The following is a 26,356-nucleotide window of genomic DNA, read 5'->3' as shown; positions in this document are numbered from 1 at the left end:
CAACATTAAAGGGGTTGTCCCGCGCCGAAACGGGGTTTTTTTTTTTTTAAACCCCCCCCCCCCCGTTCGGCGCGAGACAACCCCGATGCAGGGGTTAAAAAAACAAACCGGAGAGTGCTTACCTGAATCCCGGCGGTCCGGCGTCTTCATACTCACCTGCTGAAGATGGCCGCCGGGGTCTGCTCCCTCCGTGGACCGCAGCTCTTCTGTGCGGTCCATTGCCGATTCCAGCCTCCTGATTGGCTGGAATCGGCACGTGACGGGGCGGAGCTACACGGAGCCGGCATTCTGCTCGAGCGGCCCCATTGAAGACAGCAGAAGACCCGGACTGCGCAAGCGCGGCTAATTTGGCCATCGGAGGCCGAAAATTAGTCGGCACCATGGAGACGAGGACGCCAGCAACGGAGCAGGTAAGTATAAAACTTTTGATAACTTCTGTATGGCTCATAATTAATGCACAATGTACATTACAAAGTGCATTAATATGGCCATACAGAAGTGTATAGACCCACTTGCTGCCGCGGGACAACCCCTTTAACTGTTTGCCGGGCCTTTGTACGAAGCAGGAAACAGAAAGTTACATACATTGTGTAGCGGCCTGATGTAGTTTTGCAGACACAGCTCCTATTAAGGCACAGGTGCAAGTGAGCAGAGATGGCCTGAGTGGATATATTAAAGGGGTTGTCCCGCAAAACAAAGTTGGGGTATACACTTCTGTATGGCCATATTAATGCACTTTGTAATGTACATTGTGCATTAATTATGAGCCATACAGAAGTTATTCACTTACCTGTTCCGTTGCTAGCGTCCCCGTCTCCATGGTGCCGTCTAATTTTCAGCGTCTAATCGCCCGATTAGACGCGCTTGCGCAGTCCGGTCTTCTCCGTGTTGAATGGGGCTGCTCGTGCTGGAGAGCTGCCCTCGTAGCTCCGCCCCGTCACGTGTGTCGATTCCAGCCAATCAGGAGGCTGGAATCGGCAATGGACCGCACAGACCTGCGGTCCACCGAGGGTGAAGATCCCGGCGGCCATCTTCGCAAGGTAAGTAAGAAGTCACCGGAGCGCGGGGATTCGGGTAAGTACTATCCGTTTTTTTTTTCAACACATGCATCGGGTTTGTCTCGCGCCGAACGGGGGGGGCTATTGAAAAAAAACAAAATGTTTCGGCGCGGGACAACCCCTTTAACTTAGCATCGTCAACAGTGGTGGGTACTCTGGCTAAGATGGCGGCTAGCACAATACGAGGATTGCAATGGACCTCTGTGCTGTTGGGGTAATTGTCAGATCGTGACACCAGTACCTTTTGAGGGTGGACCCATGTTTGTAGTGCAGTAATAACAAGACAAGTCCACAGAGCTTTTGGGTAAAACAAAGGTTCACAGTTTACTCAACACTTGAAAAGGTTAAATAGCAATTTATACTTGGCATATTTCAGTTTATAATTTACTTCAACACATTTGATGTTGGCAGAGAAAATGAAAACACATATTTGTTCCTTAACTATCTCTCTGTTAGGGATAATAAGCCCGCAAGTCTAAGTTACCTGCAGGTTGTTCCAGATGGTAATTTGTAGACGTATGGAGGGACTAGTACAGAGTTTGACTGTTCTCCCACTGTCTCCTAGTTACACAGGGGCAAGTTACTCTCACTGTTGAGAAGTCCTTTTACTGATTTCTGGCTCCTCACTGTGGTTTGTTCCTGTCACATTTCTCCAACTACCAACCTCTGGTAACTTAGTTGCTGTAGCTCCAAACACTGCTACCTCTTTCCTCCATCTCCAACGACTAACTCCCCTTTTCCTGTTTCCCACACTTTTTCTCTCTCTGCTGACTCCCTTCCCCCTCCACTCAGCTCACTTTCCCGGCCTTGACTCAACTCCTCCTGCTCCAGCAATCAGGGAATTTAGAAGGGAGAAGCCAATCAGAAACAAGCTGTTGCCGGGCAGACTAGCTTTAGCCAGATATTCAGGGAAAGACAGTGTTTCTCCTGCAGGATGCCTGCTATGTTTCCCTAGGATCTCATAGCAGGGTTTCTAGGACTTGTTAATTGTTTGACTACCCTGTAGGAACCTCCTGGTCACTATACAAGTAACAGACTATACTTCCAACCTAACATAGAAACTATGCAAACTTAGATACAACAGGGCTAGCAAGGCTTCAGACCACTGTGTAACTATAGGAGATGCAGGGGATGTGGTTGCACCCGGGCCAGGAGCCTTAGGGGCCCATAAGTCCTTTCTTCTCCATAGGGAGCCCAGTACTATGAATAAAGCATTATAGTTGAGGGCCCTGTTATAGATTTTGCATTGGGGCCCAGGAGCTTCAAGTTTCGCCTCTGCTTCAGACCCTTTAACTTTTCTAATATTTTGGTATGCTGTGACATTGTGCAAATTAAAAAAGTATACTCTGTACCCCATAATGACAAAGTGACAACAGAATGTTGGAAATCTTTGTACATTTTTTTTCAGCCCCTTAGTGACTGCCCCATAGACTTTTTACATCCTGGTTTGTTGGGCTTTAATCCCTATGGCCGTAAAAACATGTTTGCTCTGGGGATTAAAGCTATGTGGGCTGTGGATGTGACAGCTCCATGCTGTCGGCTACCAGAAATAGCCGACAACCTGGAGCTGTCATTGTGGGCTGTAGGAAGCCCCCCCAGGTCATGCGATCGCTGGTATCCACCTTATACTGGCGATCACATAAAAGTGTATAAAAAAAGTAAATAAAGGAATGAAAGTTAAAGATTCAGCTCCCTTCATGGAGCTGAAATAAAAGTACTCACCCCTGTTCTCTGAGATGTCACACAACGTTTTGGTCCTTCCAGGACCTTACTTCGCCTTCTGTGCATGCGTGCCGGACGTTATACGCGGGTATGTGCACAAAAGGGCTAATGACATGGGTAATTTAAAATTTCTCTGGCTCCTAGCTACCATGTGTAGCAGAGAGATATCACCGGGAGCCAATGTATGTGGTTCTCGGTCACATGATTGCTGTTATCCAATGGATAACATTTGCAAAAATATGAAATTTTATTTTTTCTGCTCTAAATTGCATTAATTCCTGAAAAGAAACTGTGGGGTCAAAATGCTCATGACAGCCCTCGGTGAATACATTAACCCATTCCCGCTGCAGGGCGTAAGTTTACGTCCTGGGAGCAGGGTACTTCCCACAACAGGGCGTAAACTTACGTCCTGGAGATAGCGCGGGATCACATATGATCCAGCGCTATCCCGCAGCGGGAGCCAGCTGTCAGTCACAGCCGGCGTCTCGCTGCAACAGCGGGGGGACATCGGAGATGCGCCCGCCACTGTTAACCCATTCCCTGCCGCGATCTAAGTAGATCGCGGCAGGGAAAGAGTTCACAGCGGGAGCGCGGCTCCCTCTGTGTCTCCGGCCGGAACTCGCGATGTCATCGCGAGAGCCCGGCCTGTCACCATGGCAACAGGACGCCAGACACTGGCGTCCTGTATTGCCTATGCCTGAGATCGCTGTATGAGCGATAAGGCATGGGAGAGCAGTAGCTCTGCCATGCCTTATGACAGCGATCATCAGGGCAGTGGTTAAAGTCCCTCAGAGGGACACAAACAGTGTAAAAAAAAGAAAGATTTAAAAAATGAATTTAAAAAAATGTAAAAAAAAAGAGTAAAAAAACCATTTTTTATGCTTTTTCTCAGATTAGCATAAAAAAAGGTAAAAAAAAAATAAAACCCCACATATTTGGTATTGTCGCGTCCGTAACGATGCGTACAATAAGTTGCACATGCTTTTGACTGTGCACGGAAAAAAACACTAAAAAAAAGCTAAAAAACTGAGGCAAAATGCTCATTTTTAGCATTTTGCCTCACTAAAAATGCAATAAAAGTGATCAAAAAAGCCGTATGTACGCCAAAATGGTACCAATAAAATCTACAGCTCGTCTCGCAAAAAATAAGCCCTCATAGAGCTCTGTACATCAAAAAATAAAAAAGTTACGTGACTTTGAATGCAGCAATTTAGAATAGAAAAAAGATTTCCAAAAAAAAGGGTTTTTATTGCAGAAAAGTGGGAAAACCTAAAAAAAATGTTAGAATTTTGGTATCGTTGTAACCGTACCGGTCTGCAGAAAAAATGGAAAGTCTCATTTATGCTGCATGATTAACGGTGTAAAAAAAAAAAAAAAAATCTATGGCAGAATTGATGCGTTTTCTCTCTCTGCTATCATTAAAAAAAAAATAAAAAAAATTTTACAATATAGTCTATGTACCCAAAATTGGCATCGATAAAAACTACAGTTCGCCACGCAAAAAACAAGCCCTTATACGGCCGCGTCGACGGAAAAATAAAAAAGTTATGGCTTTTGATAAACGGAGAAGAAAATCCGCCAAAAATTGTTGCGTCCTTAAGCCCAAAATAGGCCATGTCATGAAGGGGTTAAATGTGTATTTTTTAAAATTGGGTGATTTGTGGGGGTATCTATCATTTTGACATCTATGAGCCTTTGCAATCTTGGTGTGGTGTAGGAAAACAAAATGTTCCTCAGATCAATGTTCAATTTGTACGTCTACTAAATGGTTAAAAAAAAGCTGAAGTTTTTCCAATGTGCTTCTAGAATGAAAAAAATATATCCAGTATGTTTGCACATACAGATAGTCCCCTACATGCAAACGTTCGATTTACGAACTTCGCAAATTGCCAACAATCTGTCCTGCACAGTATGATGTAAGCTATGGCAGTACATCATACTGTGCAGGGACCGGACAGGCTTGATAGATTGCGGGACGCTGTGCGGTTGCTAGGCAGCCGGGGGCCTTCTGAAAGGCCGTAGATCTGCCTATGCAGAGCACCTATCAAGCCGTGTGATCTTATCGCGGGACACTGTACTGGACCCCTGAACGTCGGGTGCTAGCTGTTTCTTACATCAGGGACCTGGCGGCAGCAGTTCCGACGAGCCGCGCCGCTCTTCGGAACTGTTAACGCTTTAAATATCGCTGTAGACAGCGTTAACAGTTCCGATGAACGGCTCCAACGTTGTATGGAGCGGGATCCACCCGTGATCCCGCTCCATACAAGCATTTGTTTGAACATATGAACAAATGTACTTGCGAACAGGCTCCTGGAGCGGAACCCGTTCACAAGTAGGGGAGTATCTGTATTTCAGATATTCCAGTTGAAAATTTGAAAAAAATGACAAGTTTTTTCATAATGTTCCCAATTTTTGGCGCATTTATTGAATATACACAAATTCTATCGGTCTATTTTTACCACCCATATGAAGTACAATATGTGTCAAAAAAACAAAATGTCAGAATCACTTGGATATGCAGAGCCTTTATTCTATGTTAAAGTTGTACATGTCAGATTTCAAAAATTTGGCCTGGTCACTAAGGGATTAATGGAAAAACGAACAACTGAAAGTTCTCAAGAGCACAGGGGCCTACACAATTCTTAAATGGAAAAAAAAAAGAAGTTTGGAGCAAGTGACTATGGCAGCATTATCTAGAGTAGAGGGTTGTAACTTACCAGAGAGAAGTCCAAGACTTCTCTCCAGCGGCATCGGCATGCACAGTGAAGCAAGATGTGTTGTCCTCAGCTTCACATGCTGGTGGAGGAGAATTCTGGACTTATCCCCGGTAAATTATAACCCCCTTTTCTAGATGATACTGTCACAGCCGTTTGTCATTGGGACATCTTTAGAAAGTCCCCAAAAGGAAACTAACAGAACTAGTTACTGTCAATAGTGAACCAGACAGCACTTTGGTGTCTTTTGACAGGTTTCTATTCATTTTCGTTATTCCTTGTAAAGATTTGCGTAGTGTACTAGGTTATTCTGTACTCCATATAACGGAAACAAAGGGAAACCCTGTCAAATCACACCAAAGTGCTATCTGTTTCATCAATGACAGTAACTGGTTTTGTTAGTTTCTATCCGAAGGTTGTCATATGCTGTTTTTGGCACCCGTGATGTAACCGCCAAACGTAATCCCACAACATAGTGTAAAACACTGTGGGAACACTCCCTTAGGGTACGTTCACATGTAGCAGAATCGGTGATTTTCTACAGTGGAAAATCGGTAACAAAAACCACGTCAAAATCCACACTATTGGAATGTACCATTACTGTGCAAGCTTGTTGCTTATTGTATGTAAAAGAATGGGGTTCGAAGTCATGTACACATGAAGGATGGGGTTCTATCCCTCAGTAATCAAATCTGCCCATCAAATCTGCACAATTGTAGCAGTAGTAATGTGCTCAACAGCCCCCCCCCCCCATAGTAGTACTAGGTACTAGTACAATAATCACCCAGCTTTAACCAGGACTCTTCCTAGAGCTGGCCAACCCACCAAACTAAGTAATCTCAGGAGAAGGTCTTAGTAGAAGAGGTATCTAAGAACTCAATGGTCACTCTGGCTGAGCTCTAAAGATCTTGTGTGCAGATGAGAGAAACTTCCAGAAGGTCAACCATCACTGCAGCACTCCACCAATCTGGCCTTTATGGAGAGTGGCCAGAAAGAAGTCTCTCCTCAGTAAAAGACACAAACCTCTGTCTGTAGTTTACCAAAACGCAGCTAAAGGACTCTCAGACTGCGAGAAACAAGATTCTCTGGTCTGGTCTCATAAAGCCAAGATTTAACTTTTTGGCCTCAAATTCAGGTTGGATTCAGACGACCGTATATCAGCTTGGTTTTCACGCCGAGCCGATATACGGTGTCCTCATCTGCAGGGAGGGAGGATGGAAGAGCCAGGAGCAGGAACTGAGCTCACGCCGCCTCTCTGCCTCCTCTCCGCCCCTCTGCACTATTTGCAATGAAAGGAGGCGGGACAGGGGCGGGCTAAATTATGAGAATTAGCCCCACCCCCATCTCTCCTCATTGCAAATAGTGCAGAGGGGCGGAGAGGAAGCAGAGAATGAGCGGGAGCTCAGAGCACTGCTCCTGGCTCTTCCAGCCTCCCCCACTGCAGAGGGAGACGACGTATATCGGCTGGGCGTGAAAATCCAGCCAATATACGTTCGTCTGAATCCAGCCTTAAGCTTTTCATCTGGAGAAACAAGGCTGCTCATCATCTGCCCAATACCATCCATAGGGTGAAACCTGGTGGTGGCGGCATCATGCTGTGGGCCAGGAAGACTGATCAGGGTTGATGGAAAGCTGAGCTGGATGGAGCAAAATTCAGAGATATTCTTAATGAAAACCTGATCCAGAGCACAGGGGGCCTCAGACTGGGCAGAAGGTTCATCTTCCAACAAGACAATGACCCTAAGTCCACAGCCAAAATAATCCAGGAACGGCTTAGCGATAACTCTGTGAATGTCCTTGAGTGACCCAGCCAGAGCCCTGACTTAAGTTCAATCAAACATCCCTGAAAATGGCTTCCACAGACAGTACCCATCCAACCTAAAAGAGCTTGAGAGGATCTGCAGAGAAGAATGGCAGAAAATCCCCAAATCCAGATGTGCCAACTTGTGGCATCATACCCAAGAAGACTGGGGGCTGTAATCACTGCCAAAGGTGTTTCAACTCAGTACTGAGTACAGGGTGTGAATACTTATGTCAATGCAAAATATTAGTTTTGCATTGTTTTAAAAATTTACAAAATGTCATACATTCTGTTGTCGCTCTGTCATTATAGGGTACTGAGTGCGGAATGATGGGGAGAAGCTTGAATTTTTTAAATTTACAGAAGGCCACAACATGACAAAATGTAAAAAAAAGTGACAGGTGTGAAGACTTTCAGGGCCCACTGTATAGGGCATTCTTGAAGCAATGGCTGACAATATACTTTGTGAGTGATCGGCTCCTTTAATTATAAGGTGCTGACTGTCTATTGCATTGTACTGTACACTGTGTTTAATTATACTGCATGGAAAAATATCTAAAACTCATATTTATACTAGAGGCCACTCAAAAATACCAATTAGAGTGTATAAAAACCAATACTTTTCACCAACAAATAAGGGAAAGGGACTTGTTATTTGCATAGCGCAAACTTATTCCGCAGTGCTTTCAGGTAATTTATTATTCAGATCATTTTACCGACCTCGAAAGAATGGAAGGCTGAGTCAACCTTGAGCCGGCTACTTGAACCATGCGGGGTTGGACCTGCAACCTTCGGGTCGTGAGCGAGAGCTTAGGACTGCATACTGCTGCCTAACCCTCTGCTCCACACGAAGCCCCTGAAATAAATACACTCCTACACGCATTTTGCACTGGTTTTATCAAGGGACCAAAAAACCAGTGCAAAATGTGCGTTGGGGTGCAGCTGTCATCTGGGTCTCTATTCTCTTTTATGTCATTACATGTTGTATATGAGAGTTTTCCTGTCTCAGCTTGTTGGATCTTACTAGTATAATACCCTTTTGATCATGTTTTGTGATTAACTACCTGTGATGTGGCTTTATATGCGTTTCTGTGCCATCTTTTATGTACTTTTGAGTTTTCATTAAAAAAATGTACAGTATGTACATTTTTTTACTTTTATGTTCGAGTGTATTTTATTCTAGGTGTATATGATAGGGAATTGAGTTGGAATACCTGGCCATTGTATTGGGTCAGATAAAATAATTGATGTTTTATAGCTGAATTAGGACTCCTGGATCCCTTCGAGTAAAGTTTTCATTCTGATGATATTGGCAGAACTATGCTGTCTGCTTTATTAGACGGCGGGGTTAGTCTGGCATCGTTAACCGAGGCTGTCAGACAGGAAAGCAACGTACAGAATCTGCATTTCAATCAGTGGCCAGCAATCGAGATTCAGAAAGGTTTGTCCTTCCAAAGATTCTTTCAGCCTGATCTATTAAGACCGTTATTTCGTACCTCTGTCTTGCTTATCCATTGGAAAGATTTTTGCACAGTAAAATATTGCAGGTACCAAAATTGCAGCTTTCTGGCTCCAGAATTCTGGCACAATACCATTAGCAGTTTTTGCCTTTATCTATGTCAGTATTTCTAAGTCATTATATCATCATGATCTTTATTACTATTACATATGTGGTCTTACTATTTGTTACGTCCCCTCGGCGCACCCCCCTCTGCACAAACGTATGGGAAATTGAACTGCATACTGGACTCACGGGCGGACATAACATAAGGACTGACAAATTACCAAAACACTCACCTTGCATACCTGCATGCATAACCAGATGGAATAGCTATCACATGTACGAGATATTGGTTCATGAATTGGCCAAGTCACTTAAGCCCACGGACCTGCTTCAAGGGTCCTCGTTGTCTTGTGGGTCCCTACTCTAATAAGACAACATCCACAAGAGCCTTGGGCGATCGTCCCAATAAGGAGAGCCCCACGCTGGAACCAAAGGACCTAACTCCCCCAGAGATGGTAAACAGTCCACAGCAGGACAGGACACAGTTCACACCAACACACTAGGGATAGCATGCAACACTGAACAGGACAGTTCATACCTAATGTCTGCCACCTGCGCAGACCCACAGAACACATCACTGTTTACACACCTATACACTGAACATGCCTGTTCACACCTGTTGTCTGGTCACCTGCACAGACCCTGAACACGACACTGTTCACACCTAAATACACAACACATAACAGGCATGTAAGAAAACCAGACCCTAGAGTGAAGTGATACTGGCTTCCTCCTGCAGAGGGAGAGGGATTGGTGTGTGTGTGTGTGTGTATGTGTATAATGCAACCAGACCAGAGGAGATTGGCTGGCTGGAGAACACCACACCCAGCCAGCACAAACATACCACACCTGTGGAAATGTGCTCCTGGAAACCCATAGTACTACAGGTCCCAGAAGCACAACCTAACACTATTAGATTTCTGCAATTTTCCTGATTCCAGGGATCTAAGTGCTGAGCCTTCTGGTTAATATATATGATGCTATAGCTAAAGATCTCCCTGAACGTTTGTTACATTTACAAGGTAATAGGATAGATGGCCTGGAATTGAGCTTTATATGCCAGTCAGGCAGCATATTATGGGCACTGCGGGGTGGAATTTAACTGGCCACTTGTTTCAGTTATTAGTGGCATGAAAAAGGCACAAATTTTAGCGCATGTCAGATTTACACTAAAATGTGGGACTTTTTAATGATTTTTTTCTCAGGCTCTTACAGAGTGGGTAGGGCTTGGTCTCCTGCTCACTGGAAGATTGGCTAAAATTTAGATTAGAGTGCATAATAGCCCAAATGTGTGCTAGCTCATTGTTGGTATAGATTTGCCTTTCTGGCACACAGTCAGGTAAAATATGTCTCAAATGTATTAAGAGGTGTACTCTGTTTAATAAGTTTGGCGCATTTCACTCCAATATACTTTGAATTAAAATCATTGTGTAAAGCTCCGGTCTTGGTAGATTCTCCCCGGTAATTTCTGTCATTAGGACTTGTTACCACTCTAATAACTACTGTATGTAATTAGTAAAGACTAGAGATGAGCGAACGTACTCGGTAAGGCTGATTTCGTAATCGAGCACTGCGATTTTCGAGTACTTCACTACTCAGGTGAAAAGTACTTGAGGGCGCTGTGGGGCGGGGCGTGGCGTGGTGGAGTGGGGGGTAGCAGCAGGGAACAGGGGGGAACCCTCTCTCTCTCCCCCCCCACTCCCCTCTGCAACCCCCCGCTCACCCACAGCGCCCCCGAGTACTTTTCACCCGAGTAGGGAAGTACTCGAAAATCGCGGTGCTCGTTTGCGAAATCGGCCTTACCGCGTACGTTCGTTCATCTCTAGTACTCTAGTAAAGACTTTAGTTTTATTTCAGATGGTAGAAGATGTAGAGCTCTCCAGTGCTGAACATCTGTCTATATACTTAAAGGGGTTGTCCCGCAAAAGCAAGTGGGGGTATACACTTCTGTATGGCCATATTAATGCACTTTGTAATATACATCGTGCATTAAATATGAGCCATACAGAAGTTATTCACTTACCTGTTCCGTTGCTAGCGTCCTCGTCTCCATGGTGCCGTTTAATTTCAGCGTCTAATCTCCCAATTAGACGCGCTTGCGCAGTCCGGTCTTCTCCCTTCTGAATGGGGCCGCTCGTGCTGGAGAGCTGCTCCTCGTAGCTCCGCCCCATCACGTCACAGAGCCCACGGTGCACCATGGGAGAAGACCTGCGGTCCACCGTGGGTGAAGATCCCGGCGGCCATCTTCGCAAGGTAAGTAAGAAGTCACCGGAGCGCGGGGATTCGGGTAAGTACTATGCGGTTTTTTTTTAAACCCCTGCATCGGGTTTGTCTCGCGCCGAACGGGGGGGCTATTGAAAAAAAAAAAAAACCTGTTTCGGCGCGGGACAACCCCTTTAAATTTTCATTTTACAAACCTTTTTCTTGCGGGCCTGCAGGATGTGTGATTTCACGTGTTCCTTTAGTTCATGAATATTTAAGTATCGCTTATGTAGCTGCTGAGAGACACATTTATAGCCTTGGAAGAACTCTAATTTTCCCTTCCTCTTCCATGTTCTGTACTTACAACAGCCTACAAGTTATCACGTAAATTGCACACTAAGGGGGGAATTTATGAAGGATCATGCGCCGCTATTGTGGCGTAAAAGAGCAGCAAATTTTTGCACAAGTTGTACTTGCACAAAAATATGACTTGCCAGCCCTTTTATGCTGCTCTTGGCACTTTTCTATAAAGTGAGTAGTGCTTAATGGAAGGGGATGGGACTGCCCATATCCCAGCAGATTTCAGTCAACCGATGCTAGAAATTGTGGGTATTCCACGCTAGCTCATGATTTACAACTCTTAATACATTCGGGGCATATTCCCCCAGTGGACTTCTGATGAAGATCGGCGTGTGTTGGCATTTTGCTACCCTGTTTCCCCGAAAATAAGACGCGCCTTATATTAATTTTTGCTCCCAAATATGCGCTATGTCTTATTTTCAGGGGGTGTCTTATTTTTCAATGAAGAATTCACATTTATTGTTTAACAAAAAAATGAACATTTATTACCGTATATACTGCACAGTACCATAGTTGTCACCACAAACCAATATAGCTAGACAAACTGTGAAAACAAAGCAAAAATTACTCAATGACAGTCATGTCATCATTTTCTGGCACATCATCATAAAGATCTGAACCCGGAATCTCCTGCTGAATTTCTTGACACTCCATTTCTTGTAAAATCTTCGGGCCAAAGCAGGAAGGTTTTTGCCCCAAGAATCTTCCACGATTCCTTTCTTGTACTCAACGGAATAGCTCTTTCTTTTTGCGCTCATGTCTAGGGGTAAAAATATACGGTAGCAACACTGTTTATTTCTTGTACTTTAGACTCTTCAGCAAAAAAGCAGACACCCCCTATTGAATCAAAATGACACACTGTTTACCTGGCTCCCACACACTGTCTGGAGACTGTAATGCTCACCCCCTAAGGCTGGAAATACACTCTGTGAGAACCCAACCTTAAGAATCACACATATGGTTGCCTGACTCACACACAGAGCCATAAATAAAAGTAACGTACCTGCAGACAGAAGTTCCTGTACCACTTGTAAGCAGGGATGGTATTGCAGCTTCCGGCCACCAGAGGGAGCTCATCACAGCAGACGTGTGCAGCAGCAACAGGATGATACTATGGAGTTTTCCAGCCAGCAAGGGTAGCTTACAACAACAGCACAATCGTACAGCACAGGAGGAGGTAGGAGACAACGGGGATGGCAGCAGGGGACAGGCCTCTCGACTTGCCTGCACACTTTAGTATGCCTTATTATCGGGATGTGTCTTATATTAGTGATTTCTGCAAATTTCTTAATGTGTCTTATTTTCGGGGAAACACGGTATGTTTCGTCTCTCATATTGGAAGGAACGGTTACCAAATTTTTATCTGCTACAAGGATATTGTAAGAAATTTATGACTGGTAATTTAATTGCATCTACATAATCCTATAAAACCTCCACCTATTGTAATGAATCCCAATCAACATGCACTGCAATTAGTCAGTAAGCATTTTACAGTTCAGTGTGTGATGAACTGTCAAGGTGCCAGATTAAGAATGAACTAATGTTTAATATCTAATTACATTGAAGAGTTTGCGATTTTTGGGATATGTACTCTTAGGCTATTGCATTTATTTATGCCCCCTTCCTCCCCCAGCAAAGGCCATGCCCATTCATTGCTTGTTTCCATCCACAGGTCATCAGAAAAGTTACTTTTTTACTTTCTTCCTCTTTTATGTTCATACCTCAAAAGTTCCAAAGCAATCCTGTGTAATGTGACCCTTGGGGCCAATTTTTAAAAGTTGAAAAACAAGTTCTCCAGTTCTATTGAATTAAACAACTTTTATAGATCACCCGCAATGCCTGGTCTTATAGCCTCCTGCTGCCATTTCATTTTTAATGTTTTTGAGTTACTGGAGATCTACCCTGGGGTCACAGTCTACATAGTGCCCGGCTCTACAACATTTAGCAAAATATTTTCATATGTGTAATACATCTTGATATATCTGAATCAAATTTGCATAACTGTCATTTTTACTCCATATGTAAAAAAAATGGGATTCTTCGCACACAAGTTTCGATCAGCATATGTGAGCCCATCTGTCATGTCAAGGGGACCTTATGTAGATGGGACCCTACACTGACAGACTCGCCTTTTTTTAGGCTTAAGCCTCTAATTGCATTCAGGGAAAGTGGGATCCTGATATACTCTATAATTAAAAGGCTTGGGACATATGGGTGAGATGTTGCACAGATGTAGAGGCAGCCACTCTTCCACAAATGCAACAAAAACTAAATTCAGTCAGCACTTCCAAAAAATGAATTAAATGCTCAGTTGCGCATATGCCATGGCTGTGACAATAGTGTATAAGCAAAAAACACATGGCTGCAACACAACTAGAAAAGTTTATTATTAAAACTGCATAACAGTTATATTTGCTAACCACATAAAAACGCAGTTATTAGTGCATATTTTGATTCAAACTTCCATATTTTTCAGTGTATAACACGACCTTTTAACCCCAAAAATCTGCTCTGCAGTCGGAGGTCATCTTATAGGTCCGGGTATACAGTGTCCGGAAAAAAAAAATCAATACTCCCCTCCCGCAGCGCTGCTGCAGGCTGTCGCTCCCCCGTGCACGCTGGCAGAGCATTGCTTTCTGCAAGCGAAGCTTGAATGCCCCGCCTCCAGAAAGCTAATGCTCTGATTGGCTAATCACAGCCATTCATGACGTCATTGAATGGCTGTGATTGGCTAACGCCAGACTAAGTTAGCCAATCAGAGCATTAGCTTTCTGGAGGCAGGGGACTCAAGCTCCGCTTGCAGAAAGCAATGCTCTGCCAGCGTGCATGGGGGAGTGACAGCCTGCAGCAGCACCGCCGGTGAGTATTGTTTTTTTTTTCTTCACACTGTATTCCCGGCATATAAGACGAAAAGTCGGGGGTTGCCTTATACGCCCCGTCGTCTTATATGCTGGAAAATACAGTATTTTATATTTTTGTTTTTGCTTGTACCACGCTGACTAAATTTTAGTTATTGCTGCATCTAACATTTATAGTGGCAGGTGTCACCCAAGGGTCCCACTGTAAAAGATGTATGCTGCACATCATATTTTTTTTCTGCGCATTGGCCCGAAGGATAGGAAAGGGAAGTTTTCTCCACTTTTTTACACAGTTGCAAAAAAGACATGCTATTTCATACCACCCCAACAGAGGCCAAGAGGACACTTTTTTCCCCCTAGCCTCCGTCGCGTGAATGGAATTCTACGGATAGGTTTAACGTATTTAGTTTGAAAATGATAGGCTTATATGTATGAAGCCATAGAAGAGTATCGCACACTCTATTTTGGGGCAAAGGCTCCTGTCAGTGTCAATCCCTACTGGACCCTTACTCTAGATTTTAAAAGTAACTTGCAAGATTCTCATAGAAAAGTGATTCTCAGCCGGGGTGCTGCAGCTCTCAAGCTGGGAATTAATCCGCCACCGTTAAGATGGTGGCCGATTTATTCCCTTTGCATCCTCCATCCCTCCACGACAGCAGATCATGATGGACGTTCTGCCCATGGTTCTTTTATGGATATCCAGGACTTACTACTTTTATGGATATCCAGTTCTGCCCATGGTTGTCTTAGCTACAAACAATTGCAGACCTGTAGCACTTCTCCAGTCCCAGTTACCCTGCTCCTTACAGGACTTCTAGGATCCCCACAAACTCTTGGAACTTTGGCACCATCAAGTCTCCAATAGTTTGTATGTTTTAATTCAGTCAAACTGATAAAGGGGTGTGACTCCGAAACATGTTTTTACATGCTGGCTTTGTACATCATCCAATAAAAGAGAGGTTCTTCACCACTTTATCCATGACCTCCAATATCTACTACAAGTGTTGCGCCTACTTTCCAGACCTTTTAGTCTTTTCTCCTTACTGCATATTATGGTGGCATCTAGGGCAGGCACTATGGGGGAATATAAGGTTGGGACCCTTTAAGGGCAGCTATGACAGCCAGGCACTATTGGACTATATAAAAGAAGATGTGGGTGTCGGTGGCAGGTACTATGGGGGCATCAGAAGCTTTGAAGCCAGGGGCATCTATGACATGCTATCACTGCAGGCGCTGCTAAGGGGTGCAGTATTACTACTAGGACCACTGAGAAGGGGCACTTTTACTAATGGGGCACTCTAAGAGGGGGCACTATTACTATAGGGACCACTGAAATAATGGAGGTAAAATGATAAGCTACTCACCTGGCCACTCCTCCCCGACCACACCCCTTTTTGGTAGGGTGACTTACAATAAAACATTTTTCCCAGGGGTGCCCCAAGACCAAAAAGGTTAGGAAACGCTGTCCTAGAGGGAAGCAGAGTGAACATGTTTTTCCTATATTCGCTAGCTGAAAGATAAGGGCATATGTCCCATTCATCACATCCCAAAACCAATTCAAACTTCAAGATGAATGCAGACCCCAGATTAAGATCCCAAAGAGTTTTCAAAGCAAAATCCCAGAGTGAAAACAGACCACAAACTTCAAGTTGCTTTTAGACCTCAGACCTGCAATTGCTTATTCTCTGTTCCATGGTATGCAGTTCTCTTCACTCCTCAGTGCTATTGCACACAATTGATGCCAAGGCTGAGTAATGAAGTGCTTGTTAGGCATAGTACCAGGATAGGGAGTCTAGTATTTAGTTAACTATAGTCTAAAGGGATACATGGGAGAGGGGTTATAGGACTGTTTTGTGGTGGATTTGGGATTGAAACAGGTTGCCATTTGGACTACCAGATTGTCAGTAATGTTGGGGCCTACCTTCAGCAGGAAGACCTTTAGTAGAAATCTCCGATAGTACTTGAGAGAACTCTGTATTGGAATTTGGTAGTCCTCATAGATAGAGATGGCTGAGTATTTGTAGTCAGCTGTCTCCAGCAACCCCATAGAAATGAATGTGACCATTGCTGCATTCATTCAAGCACACTTGGGCCCTTGTTCTTGTGATCTCTGGGAGTCCCAGCAGTCTGACTCCATTGGACAGGTAATAAATTGTTTTCATGGGACGACCCCTTTAATATTAATAGCATCACTCAAAATCCCAATCATGTGATGGAAAAGTTGGATTTTCGGGGCACTACGCAGATTAAAAGTTCTAGAACATTATTTACTTGTCATGGAGATTTTTTTGTGTAGAAATGTGGAAGATTTCATCCACCGGTTTTGTACACTACTGGGTTATTAGGGCTTTGTACACATTATTGTATCAGCAACATAATTAAGTATTATGTGTGGAAATGTTTCTTTTTTAGGGGCCCTTTCGGACTTTTGCTATGGAGTCCCTGATTGTGAAGCTTTTTATTAATGTCTATTTTCTTGTTTCTAAATCTAAATGTGTAATGGCTCTTTTCATACATGACCCCCACTGTGTGTTAGATGGTAATTGATGTATTTAGCAAATCATTTTCTAAATCAAGTATGAGAATGTGTTTCTAGATGGCTAGCGTTAGGCGAAGGAGCAGGCGATAATTGCTTTTTGAACAGATGACTAATACATACACATGACTCATTCGTTTTTGGTAATGAGCTGCTATGTCCTGCTGGAATATAGCGACGAACAACCCTCCCCCTCTCCATCCTTATCAGGAGGTTCACCGTGTAACATTGCTAACATTATAACTGGTTTTTCCTTTCTGGCAGCACCTTTTGCATCTGCTTTATACACTCTGTTAAAAACAAAACTGAGAACCTAGAAGAAGTTTTGGTGCTGCTGCAAAACTCGTCCTGCAGTTACATCTCAGGCAGATATGCCAATTATAATAGTTGTGGTGTGATTAGATGAACGGTCTTGTCACCTGAAGCGCTAAAAGTGCTTCCCCCTTGGCCTATAAAAGGCTCAGAGGCTCCTTGCGTGTAGCGAACTCTTTTTCCGCTTGTGTAGAGCTTGTTGACCACTAGACTTTTCTACAACCCAATCTAAAAGATTTTACGCAGCTAATGGAGCTTGAGAGCTTACGTATTTTGGCCAAAATATAATGTAATATTTAATACTTATCGTTGATTTTTACTATAAGCAGTGTGGCTTTAGATGCTGGAGGATGGTGGTCCAGTGTGACTCACTTTGAGATGCAGGGCAATTCGCTGGGCTGAATCATATGTGGCCTCATTAATAGGTTTAAGCCTGCATGCTGGACTACATGTATGAATTAGATTAGGCATGCTTTATATATTATACCTGTGTGCAAGTATAATACTAAGCACCAAATACATAGTAGGTGTGCGGGTGGCTGTTCACCAGTATCTTGCACTTGTGCAGTGCTCCTCCCATATAGTAATCTGACGATCTGTATTGTGCTGGGAAGTGGTATTTGTATTACTCTTGTATATCTTTGAATTAGCATGTAAGTAAATATGGCCGCTGGCACTTATATTTTAGATCTGTTAACGCTGTCAGTATGTGCCCTGTCATTTCAGCCCTATTTATATGAAACCAAACCATCGAACCCTTTTCATTTTGTAAGTTGGTAAAAATGAAAGCCCAAAAAGTAAGGCATAAGCATCCAAGCAAGTGAAGTTGTCTCACATGTCACGTTCAGGGCGTCAGAATCCTACCATGAAATAAGATTATATAAAATAGCAGGCCTAGATGGGCAGTGTGACTGTCTGCCTGTCTTCTTCTAGCCATTTACCTTAGCATTCTGACATTTGGAACGCCATCTCTATTGATGTACTGTATGTATACTGGTCCTTAGTTCCCCTTAGCAAACAACAATTTTCCGGCTTGTTTGTTAGAAAAATGACCTGCAGTAATCTTGGTTGCTTTTGGCATCCCAACTTTTTGTGCTTATGAGGCTCACATACTCTATTGTGTCTTCTTTTATAGAAATAAAGGTTTAGCTGATTAGACCTTAGTAAAACACGGAAATTGGGAGTTAAAATGTGAGAATTTTTTGGCAAGAACTTTGTAAGCAAAGCATTTTTTATCATATTGAGGGGAAAAGTAAAGAACAAAAAGTTGAAATGCTGCAAAGGTTTTAGGCACACAACTGTAATTTGGGATCGGTATCACATGGATCCTGATTAGGGTTACCATTGATCTCAATAGTCATGCATGTTGCCATATGAAAATATGGTGGTTGGCTTTCTCCATTGGATGTGGTATATTAGTCTGATGTATGGCACCATATGGTCCAAAATACCATCATCAATTTATAGTCAATAATCGATGGTCAACCATTTGCAATGGAGAGAGTCTCTCACCTTGTTGCTACCCAGTCCTAACACCTGGTACTGTGTGGTTATACATGGGGCTCTGTATATGTGCATCTTACCCCATGGAACTTAAAAATTCCAATATATATTACATTGAAAATAGTAAATATTACTAAATGGTCTTAAATGTATTTAAGACCATTTAGCAGTAATTACTATTTTTAATGTGGCTTCTATATTTATACTCTATATTAAAAAGTAATATACAAGTATATAGTCTACTTTTTCATGTTTTGTGTGCGTCTGTTATTTTTTTTTTATCTGCAAACTCTTAATCTAGATGTTTTTGTTTAATGCATGACCCCCAACCTTCACATGATTGTGTCCTGCAGACATGTTTCCTGTTGTAGGAAGACACGTGCTTTATAAATATTAAATGGAGCAGGAACATTTCAAGTACTGTGCAGATCATGTATTGATTCTTCCATCCTGTTAAGTCACTTGCGTACGGCTTTTACCTCTACATTTCATTGATACAACAATGTTGGATTCATTGTTGTAATGTTTTTTTCAAAATGTGTATCTAGTAGTATTTCTTCCAGAGCTCCTTCAGTGAGGCTGACTTTGGGAGTCATTGACTGATGGGGCTTCCTAACCAGTCATCCAATTTGATCAGTAAGATAATACAGTACATGTCCTTTTATGACCACTTTGTAGATGCTTTTTTCTACCTGCATTTTATAGTACCGCCATTGCATGGACATATAAATGTGTCAGAAGCTGCAAATTTAGATCCACTGTGCCATAACTGGTTTGGGCCAAACCTGGGGTACCCCAGTCTTAACCCTACCAATTAGGATGTGGGCTTTGCTGCAGGGTCCCCAGACAATTACTCAGGAAGAGGTCCCAGTACTGTCACAGCTGACACTACTAGAGGCCTAGATGCAGTACCTGAGAGTGTAAACAGGAGCGTAGTCAGACAGCCCAGGTCGAGGCATGCGACACACTTCAGCATGTAGATCAAGCCAGAGGTTGGGTCACGGAGAACAGGGGCAATAGGTAAATCAAGCCAGAGTTCAGAGCAGGCAGCTGACAGTGGAGTAGCCAGTATAACAAGCCATAGTCAGGAGCTGAAACGGGAACACAGTCAGAGAAAGTTTTAATACATAACCCTAGAACATCTCAATAATGTGATTTATATAGGTTTCCTTCTTTCAGTCCTGGGTATAAATAGATGATAGGAGAGATCTCTGTATTGTTCCCTGATATATTTATACATCGTTATTAGGTCGCCCCTAATCCGTCTTTTTTTTTCTAAACTAAATAACCCCAATTTTGATACCCTCTCATGATATTGTAGTCCGCCCATTCCATTTATTACTTTAGCTATCCACCTTTCTACCCACACAAGCTCTGCTATGTCCTTCATGAGTACCGATGCCTAAAACTCTACACAATATTCCATGTGTGTTCTGACTAGTACCAAATATTTATATTATATGACTTTTGTGGGGTATGGATACAAGATTTCGCACATTCAGTATTTGTCATGATGTTCGCTATCCCAGTCAGTCAAGATCATGATGTCTGCTTTGTATATTGTGCCATTAGAGGCTACTATTTTCAACCGTTGTCGTTTGCCTAGGTATACATTGTTTGTGATTTCTGTGTACTTTTTAATGTCATGCTGGTGTGTCAGGTACCACTATTTAATTTGGATAAATCTCAATGCACTTTGAATTATTAGGCTCATTTTACTCTAAACTTTATTGTTGATTTAACAAAAAAAAAAAAAAAAATTTACGTCTTAGAGATGAAAACACTCTGACAAGCAGTGCGCTCTGTTAGCTTTTACCTTGCAGATATCTCAATTTCCCAAAATTAGAAAATGTAAAGGGTTTTTCCAGGATTACAATATTGAAGTCTTATCCTTAGAATAGGTCATCAATATCAGATCCTTGAAGCTCCAGCTCCTAGAACCCCCATGATCAGATGCTTGAAGGGACCACAGCTCTGGCAAGCACTGTGGCCTCTTTGTTGTTTACCAGGTACAGCGTCAAATATTGTGTAACGACAGTGCCGTGTATTACAGCTCAATCCCATCCTACTGAATGGGATGGAGCTGCACGAAGGCCATGTGACTGATGGCCATGATGTCCCAGTCAAGAAGAAGAGACATTGGGGCAGGTTCACACCATGCCATTCCAAATAGCTGATTGCCAGAGGTGCCAAGAGTTGGACCCAACTGATCATATATTGATGGCCTATTTTAAGGATGTCATAAATATCAAAGTACTAGAAATCCCCGTTAATTTTAATCAGGTACCTAATAAAAAAGTGGACATGGTCATATGCTATATAAATCTGTGGGTGTTCGGGTCCATTGATCTCTTCTATTAACATCACCTGATATGAAGTTTTTCCAGAAATAAAGCACATTTTAGGAGGAAGAGGCTTGCCTTTGCATATTCAGGGGCAGTCCTGTGAATGTTACTGCTTCAATGTAAGATTGCCTACCCATTATGTTTTTATTCGAGCCACCTTGGAGTAGTATGACTATGGGAATAAAGCATACAAGATTGACGAACATGGAGAGAGAAGTTCAGACAACAGCACCATTGTAGATGGGCTGAGGCATTGCACTTCATAATTGGTGGCTTGTGTGCTTTGACATAACCCGTATATCCAACAGCATGCAGTTCCCATCGAAAACAATGGCTGACACCTACAAGGGTCTAAATATTATGTAGCATGGTTTAGGACACTTGACCTGCTAAAAAGACATGATCCATTCTACTGATAGGGGTCTCCAAATAATTTTGATATGATAGTGTGTTTAACCATATTAAAGGGGTTGTCCCGCGAAACAAAGTTGGGGTATACACTTCTGTATGGCCATATTAATGCACTTTGTAATGTACATTGTGCATTAATTATGAGCCATACAGAAGTTATTCACTTACCTGTTCCGTTGCTGGCGTCCCCGTCTCCATGGTGCCGTCTAATTTTCAGCGTCTAATCGCCCGATTAGACGCGCTTGCGCAGTCCGGTCTTCTCCGTGTTGAATGGGGCTGCTCGTGCTGGAGAGCTGCTCCTCGTAGCTCCGCCCCGTCACGTGTGCCGATTCTAGCCAATCAGGAGGCTGGAATCGACAATGGACCGCACAGAAGACCTGCGGTCCACCGAGGGTGAAGATCCCGGCGGCCATCTTTGCAAGGTAAGTAAGAAGTCACCGGAGCGCGGGGATTCGGGTAAGTACTATCCGTTTTTTTTTTTTTCAACACATGCATCGGGTTTGTCTCGCGCTGAACAGGGGGGGCTATTGAAAAAAAAAAAAACCGTTTCGGCGCGGGACAACCCCTTTAAGCCCTAAGGGAAATTGAGAAAAAATTTAAAAAAAAGCCATAGCAAGGATGAAAAAAACCAAAACCCCCCAAAAAGGCTGAAAGGTTAATTTTTTTTAAAACATATTCTATCACTTACATAGTACCAACATATTCTGTGGGGGAGAAAATGCACAAGCATGAAAAGAGATGACGAACTTTTGGCTTATGTTACCCTTGGTCAAATTCATACCCCCTGCAATACAGCTATGCTACATTCTTATAGGGGGAGATATCCTCTCAGCAATGATCCTATCAGTCATATTTTTATTGCTTCCCTCTTCGTCATCTTTCTTGCTGTTTTCTGTAAATCCCTAACTCTTAGTAGAAGCAAAACGGCTTCTAATGAGCGTAGAATACCATGACTGTCTTTGCTGAACATTTTTGTCATTCTGCCGCTTCTGGATTCGAGACTTGAGATCGTTAAGACTATTATGATTTCTGGGCCATTGTATCGACCAATGATTCATACAGAACGGAGGAACTGACGTTATTTGATACTTGGGGAGCATTGATTTTCTTTGTTTCTCCTCTGGTTGCAGATGGACGGATTGTAAAGCTCTTACCAGCCCCTTCCCATCAACTCTGAAGACAGCATGGAGCAGTCCATCTCCATTTCATCGCTGGTGAATCATTTTACGTTATTTTCTAAATGGACCTATGTTAGCTGTAGAACATATAATGCAGATTGTGCATGGATGTATACAGATGTAGCAAATGTTCACTTGGCATTTAGCGCATTATACCTTGATTTCTAGCAACAGAGTACATTGTAGTTTTCAGCATGTTAATGATTGCTATAGTTGTCTGTTATCTGATCCATAGATACAAATCCGTAACGCAGCTTTCTGCACGTTACTTTTCAGTCGTGGTTGGTCTTTCCTTGCTTGTTCCATTTAATGTCTATTGAAAATAATAAAAATACACATGTGCAGTTGTAGTAGAGCTAAATGTGTTCAGTTGACTGCACACAAGTATTTGCGAACAGTGCGCAGAGAATAGAACCTATTGAAGTCAATGGCTTCATACACATTTCCATATTTTGGTTCGCATATTTTGGTCGCACAAAAAAAAGGTAGAACATATTCTATCTCTCTGTGTATTTGTGCACCAAAGGTTCCCATAGAAGTCAATAGAGGATGTGCAAAATATGCATGGAGATGCATGAAGCACTGCGTAATTCCACAGAAAAAAAGAACACATCTGTAACTCATTAGACAAATTGGTCATTTCAGTCGGGGTGTATTTGTGTCCCGGTGGCAAAAAAAACCATGCCTTGCAGGCAGGAAAATTACAGTAAAATACACCGACACGCATGCAAAAAAGCCTCGTTCATAGCTCAAAACAGTTGTGCTAAGGCATGAGCAATTACGGTTACGCTTGTGTGAAGCTGGCCTTAGATATGGCACAATTAAAGAGTTATGCATATGACAGTCAGCTTTTCATTATCTTCAATGGAAGAACTTCGTATATAAAGGCTGATTTAGACTCAACGATTCTCACTCAAAAATCACTCAAAACCGTCTTTTGAGCAATAATCGTTGTGTGTAACTGCACTGACATCATGCAGTTTTCGTTAAAGCATTGCTTATTGTTGTTTTTCAGCATGCCGAAAGAGAACGATCAGCCTTATCAGGAGTTCACAGCGAGATATAGCCGGGGTATGAAGAACACAGCGCTCCAGCTGTCTTCTGTATACCCCGCTCGGAGCACTCGGCTGTATAACAGCTGAGCGCTCCTAGCAGAGAACAGCTGGATGCAGAAGACAAGCGGCCCCGCTTGTCTTCTACATGCCCCGCTCCGAGCAGAGAACAGCCCTGCTTGTCTTCTGCATACCCCACTTGGAGTGTAAAGTGATCGCTCAACGTTTGAGCGATCACCTTGCCCCGTAAATGCACACAACGATTATCGCTCAAAAGTCACTCAAAATACATCTTTTGAGCTATAATCGTTGTGTCTAAACCAGGCTTAAGCTGCCCAAGATTCAGAGATTGTGTCTCCGACAAGTCATATTGTCCTTAAGAAATTATTTAGACTATATTTCCAGAATTCAGCATGTCTGCTGTAGTTTTGCATTGTACATTTTACAGGGTATATCTTGCGAACACCTTAAAGGGGTCTTCCAGTGAAATACTATTGATGACCTATCATCAGGATAGGTCATCAATAGTTGATCGGCTGGGGTCCGTTGCTCGGGACCCTGACCGATCAGCTGAGCAGGCGCCTGCAGTCAGCGCTGCAATAACGCAGAGGTCGGAGCAGAAGCCTCCACGTCAACCTCCATGTAGTGGCCCGGGCTTGTAATTGCAGGCGCGGCTCTCGTTGAAATCAATAAGAGCCGTGCCTGCAGTTACAAACGCCAGCCACTACACGGGAGGTCGCGCAGAGACTTCCACTCCAAATACACAGAGGTCAGAGCGGAAACCTCCATGCTGACCTCCCATGTAGTGGCCAGCGCTTGTAACTGCAGGCATGGCTCCCATTGATTTCAATGAGAGTTGTGCCTGCAGTTACAAGCGCCGGCCACTATATCAAGGTCAGTCCAGAGGCTTCCTCTCCGACCTCTGTGTTATTGCGGTGCTGACAGCATGCACCTGCTCAGCTGATCGGTCGTGGCCCCGAGCGACGGACCCCGGCCGCTCAACTATTGATGACCTATCCTGGGTATAGGTCATCAATAGTATTTATGCCTGGAAAACACCTTTAAGGTTTTTATAAATCTACAAACCTAAGTGACATTGTATTTACATACTATTTCTTAATTTTTCTCTGACACTGATTTATAGACTGTAATTTAATCCAGAGCTGCATTCATAGTTAAGCTGACCCCTGGAAACAGTTAGCAAGTTGTTGTTAGACACAGTCTCTAAAGCAACCCTCAAGTTTCCAGACAAATTCTTTCTCATGACCAAAGGGAATATATTACCTGCACTTGTTCTTCTCTGCCATCCCTTGATCTGTCAATAAAGACCCCTTTTTTGCTGTCAAAGATGGCCAACACTATCTTTAGACTACCTAATCCCCACAGTACATTGGTAGTGTTAGATTACCAGTGCCCTATACCTGTTCTCTGATTGGGTAGAACTGCTCATGTGATCAGAACTGGCCAATTAGGGAGCAGTGGACTATGTGCATTAGATTGCTATAACCATTTTGGACAGCTGAAAATGGGGCCAGTAACCTGCGGATCAGAGGAGTGGCAAGGAAGAACAATTGAAGGGAATATATCATCCTCCTGGCCTGGGGCTGAATTTTGTCTTTAAATCAGAGGGTGGCTTTCAAAATGTTTTTCAGGTATGAGGATACAATCAAATGATAATCCTACATCATAATGATTTATATTAACAGGCCGTCCCAACATTCGTCAATTGTGATATTGTTACAGCAGACCATGGCTGAATGGCCCAATCTCATGATGTGTCACTTCTATAGAAGTCAAAACATCCTTGGGCATGACACATATCATGTGGCTACAATTGGCAGTTGCATGGTGACTTGTAAGTTGCCGCGGCCCAATAATTGCAAGAAATCCATCAAGTTTGGATTACTTGTGATAGTAGGATCATGGCAATTTAAAAGTCACAACAGGACTGCATTCTCTTGCATGAGGGTGTAGCAAATACATTGCGGGTCAACCAGAAAGACTTTTATGCCAGTTTCTGGCGTTAGAGTCAGAAATTTTTGTGCAAGTGGGCATTTGCACAAAAATTTTCAACTTTTAGGTTGTTTGTGCCAACCTTGTTGCTTTTAAAAAAAATTGTCAGATCTTGTTGGGCAGAGTTATAATAGTTTGGACTGAAACGGGTGTATATTGTGCCAGAACCATATGCCAATTTGGACTGTGTAGACGCATTGAACTATGCATATGTAACATAGTATGTTAGGCTGCATGAAGACCATGTCCATCTAGTTCAGCCTATTTCCACCCTCTAGTTGATCCAGAGGAAGGTAAAAACCCCAAGAGGCAGAAGCCAATTAGCCCATTTGTGGAAAAATTCCTTCCCGACTCCCTAATGGCAATCAGAATAATCCCTGGATCAACCTTTGATAGTTCCTACCTAACTGTAAGACCTGGAGCTACAAACCCGCTGATCACCTAATGTCTATATCCTGTAGGTGACCAGCCTAAAACATGAAGAGGCATGAGTCTATTCATATAGTAGGTGCAATGTGTGCCGGGGCTAAATTATACTAAGCCCTGTGTTGGAAATGACAAGTTTAGAAAATTTCCCCTTGCGTGTGATCTTGGATTGCATGATATGTGTGATGCCAAAGGTTACTGTGTAGTTAAAAATTCCTTTCCTCCATTTTTGAGCTGAGTGTGGCTCACAAGGTACAAAAAGTTGGTGACTTTTGGTATAATACAGCATAATTAATATGCT

At 43.0% G+C, this 26,356-nt stretch overlaps 1 protein-coding gene across 1 annotated transcript in view; it reads left to right on the top strand.

The window, feature by feature from the left end:
• STAMBPL1 (STAM binding protein like 1) overlaps positions 1-26,356 on the top strand; it is a 75,808-nt gene that overhangs the window by 22,014 nt on the left and 27,438 nt on the right. The window contains exon 2 of the mRNA XM_066600761.1: positions 22,517-22,600. Within this exon, the coding sequence (XP_066456858.1) occupies positions 22,571-22,600 (30 nt within the window). The 5' untranslated portion in view covers positions 22,517-22,570. The remainder of the gene's footprint in view (positions 1-22,516; positions 22,601-26,356) is intronic.

Source organism: Eleutherodactylus coqui, chromosome 4 (genome assembly GCF_035609145.1).
Source record: "Eleutherodactylus coqui strain aEleCoq1 chromosome 4, aEleCoq1.hap1, whole genome shotgun sequence".
Classification (NCBI taxonomy): domain Eukaryota; kingdom Metazoa; phylum Chordata; class Amphibia; order Anura; family Eleutherodactylidae; genus Eleutherodactylus; species Eleutherodactylus coqui.
This window is presented reverse-complemented; position numbering and strand designations above follow the sequence as displayed.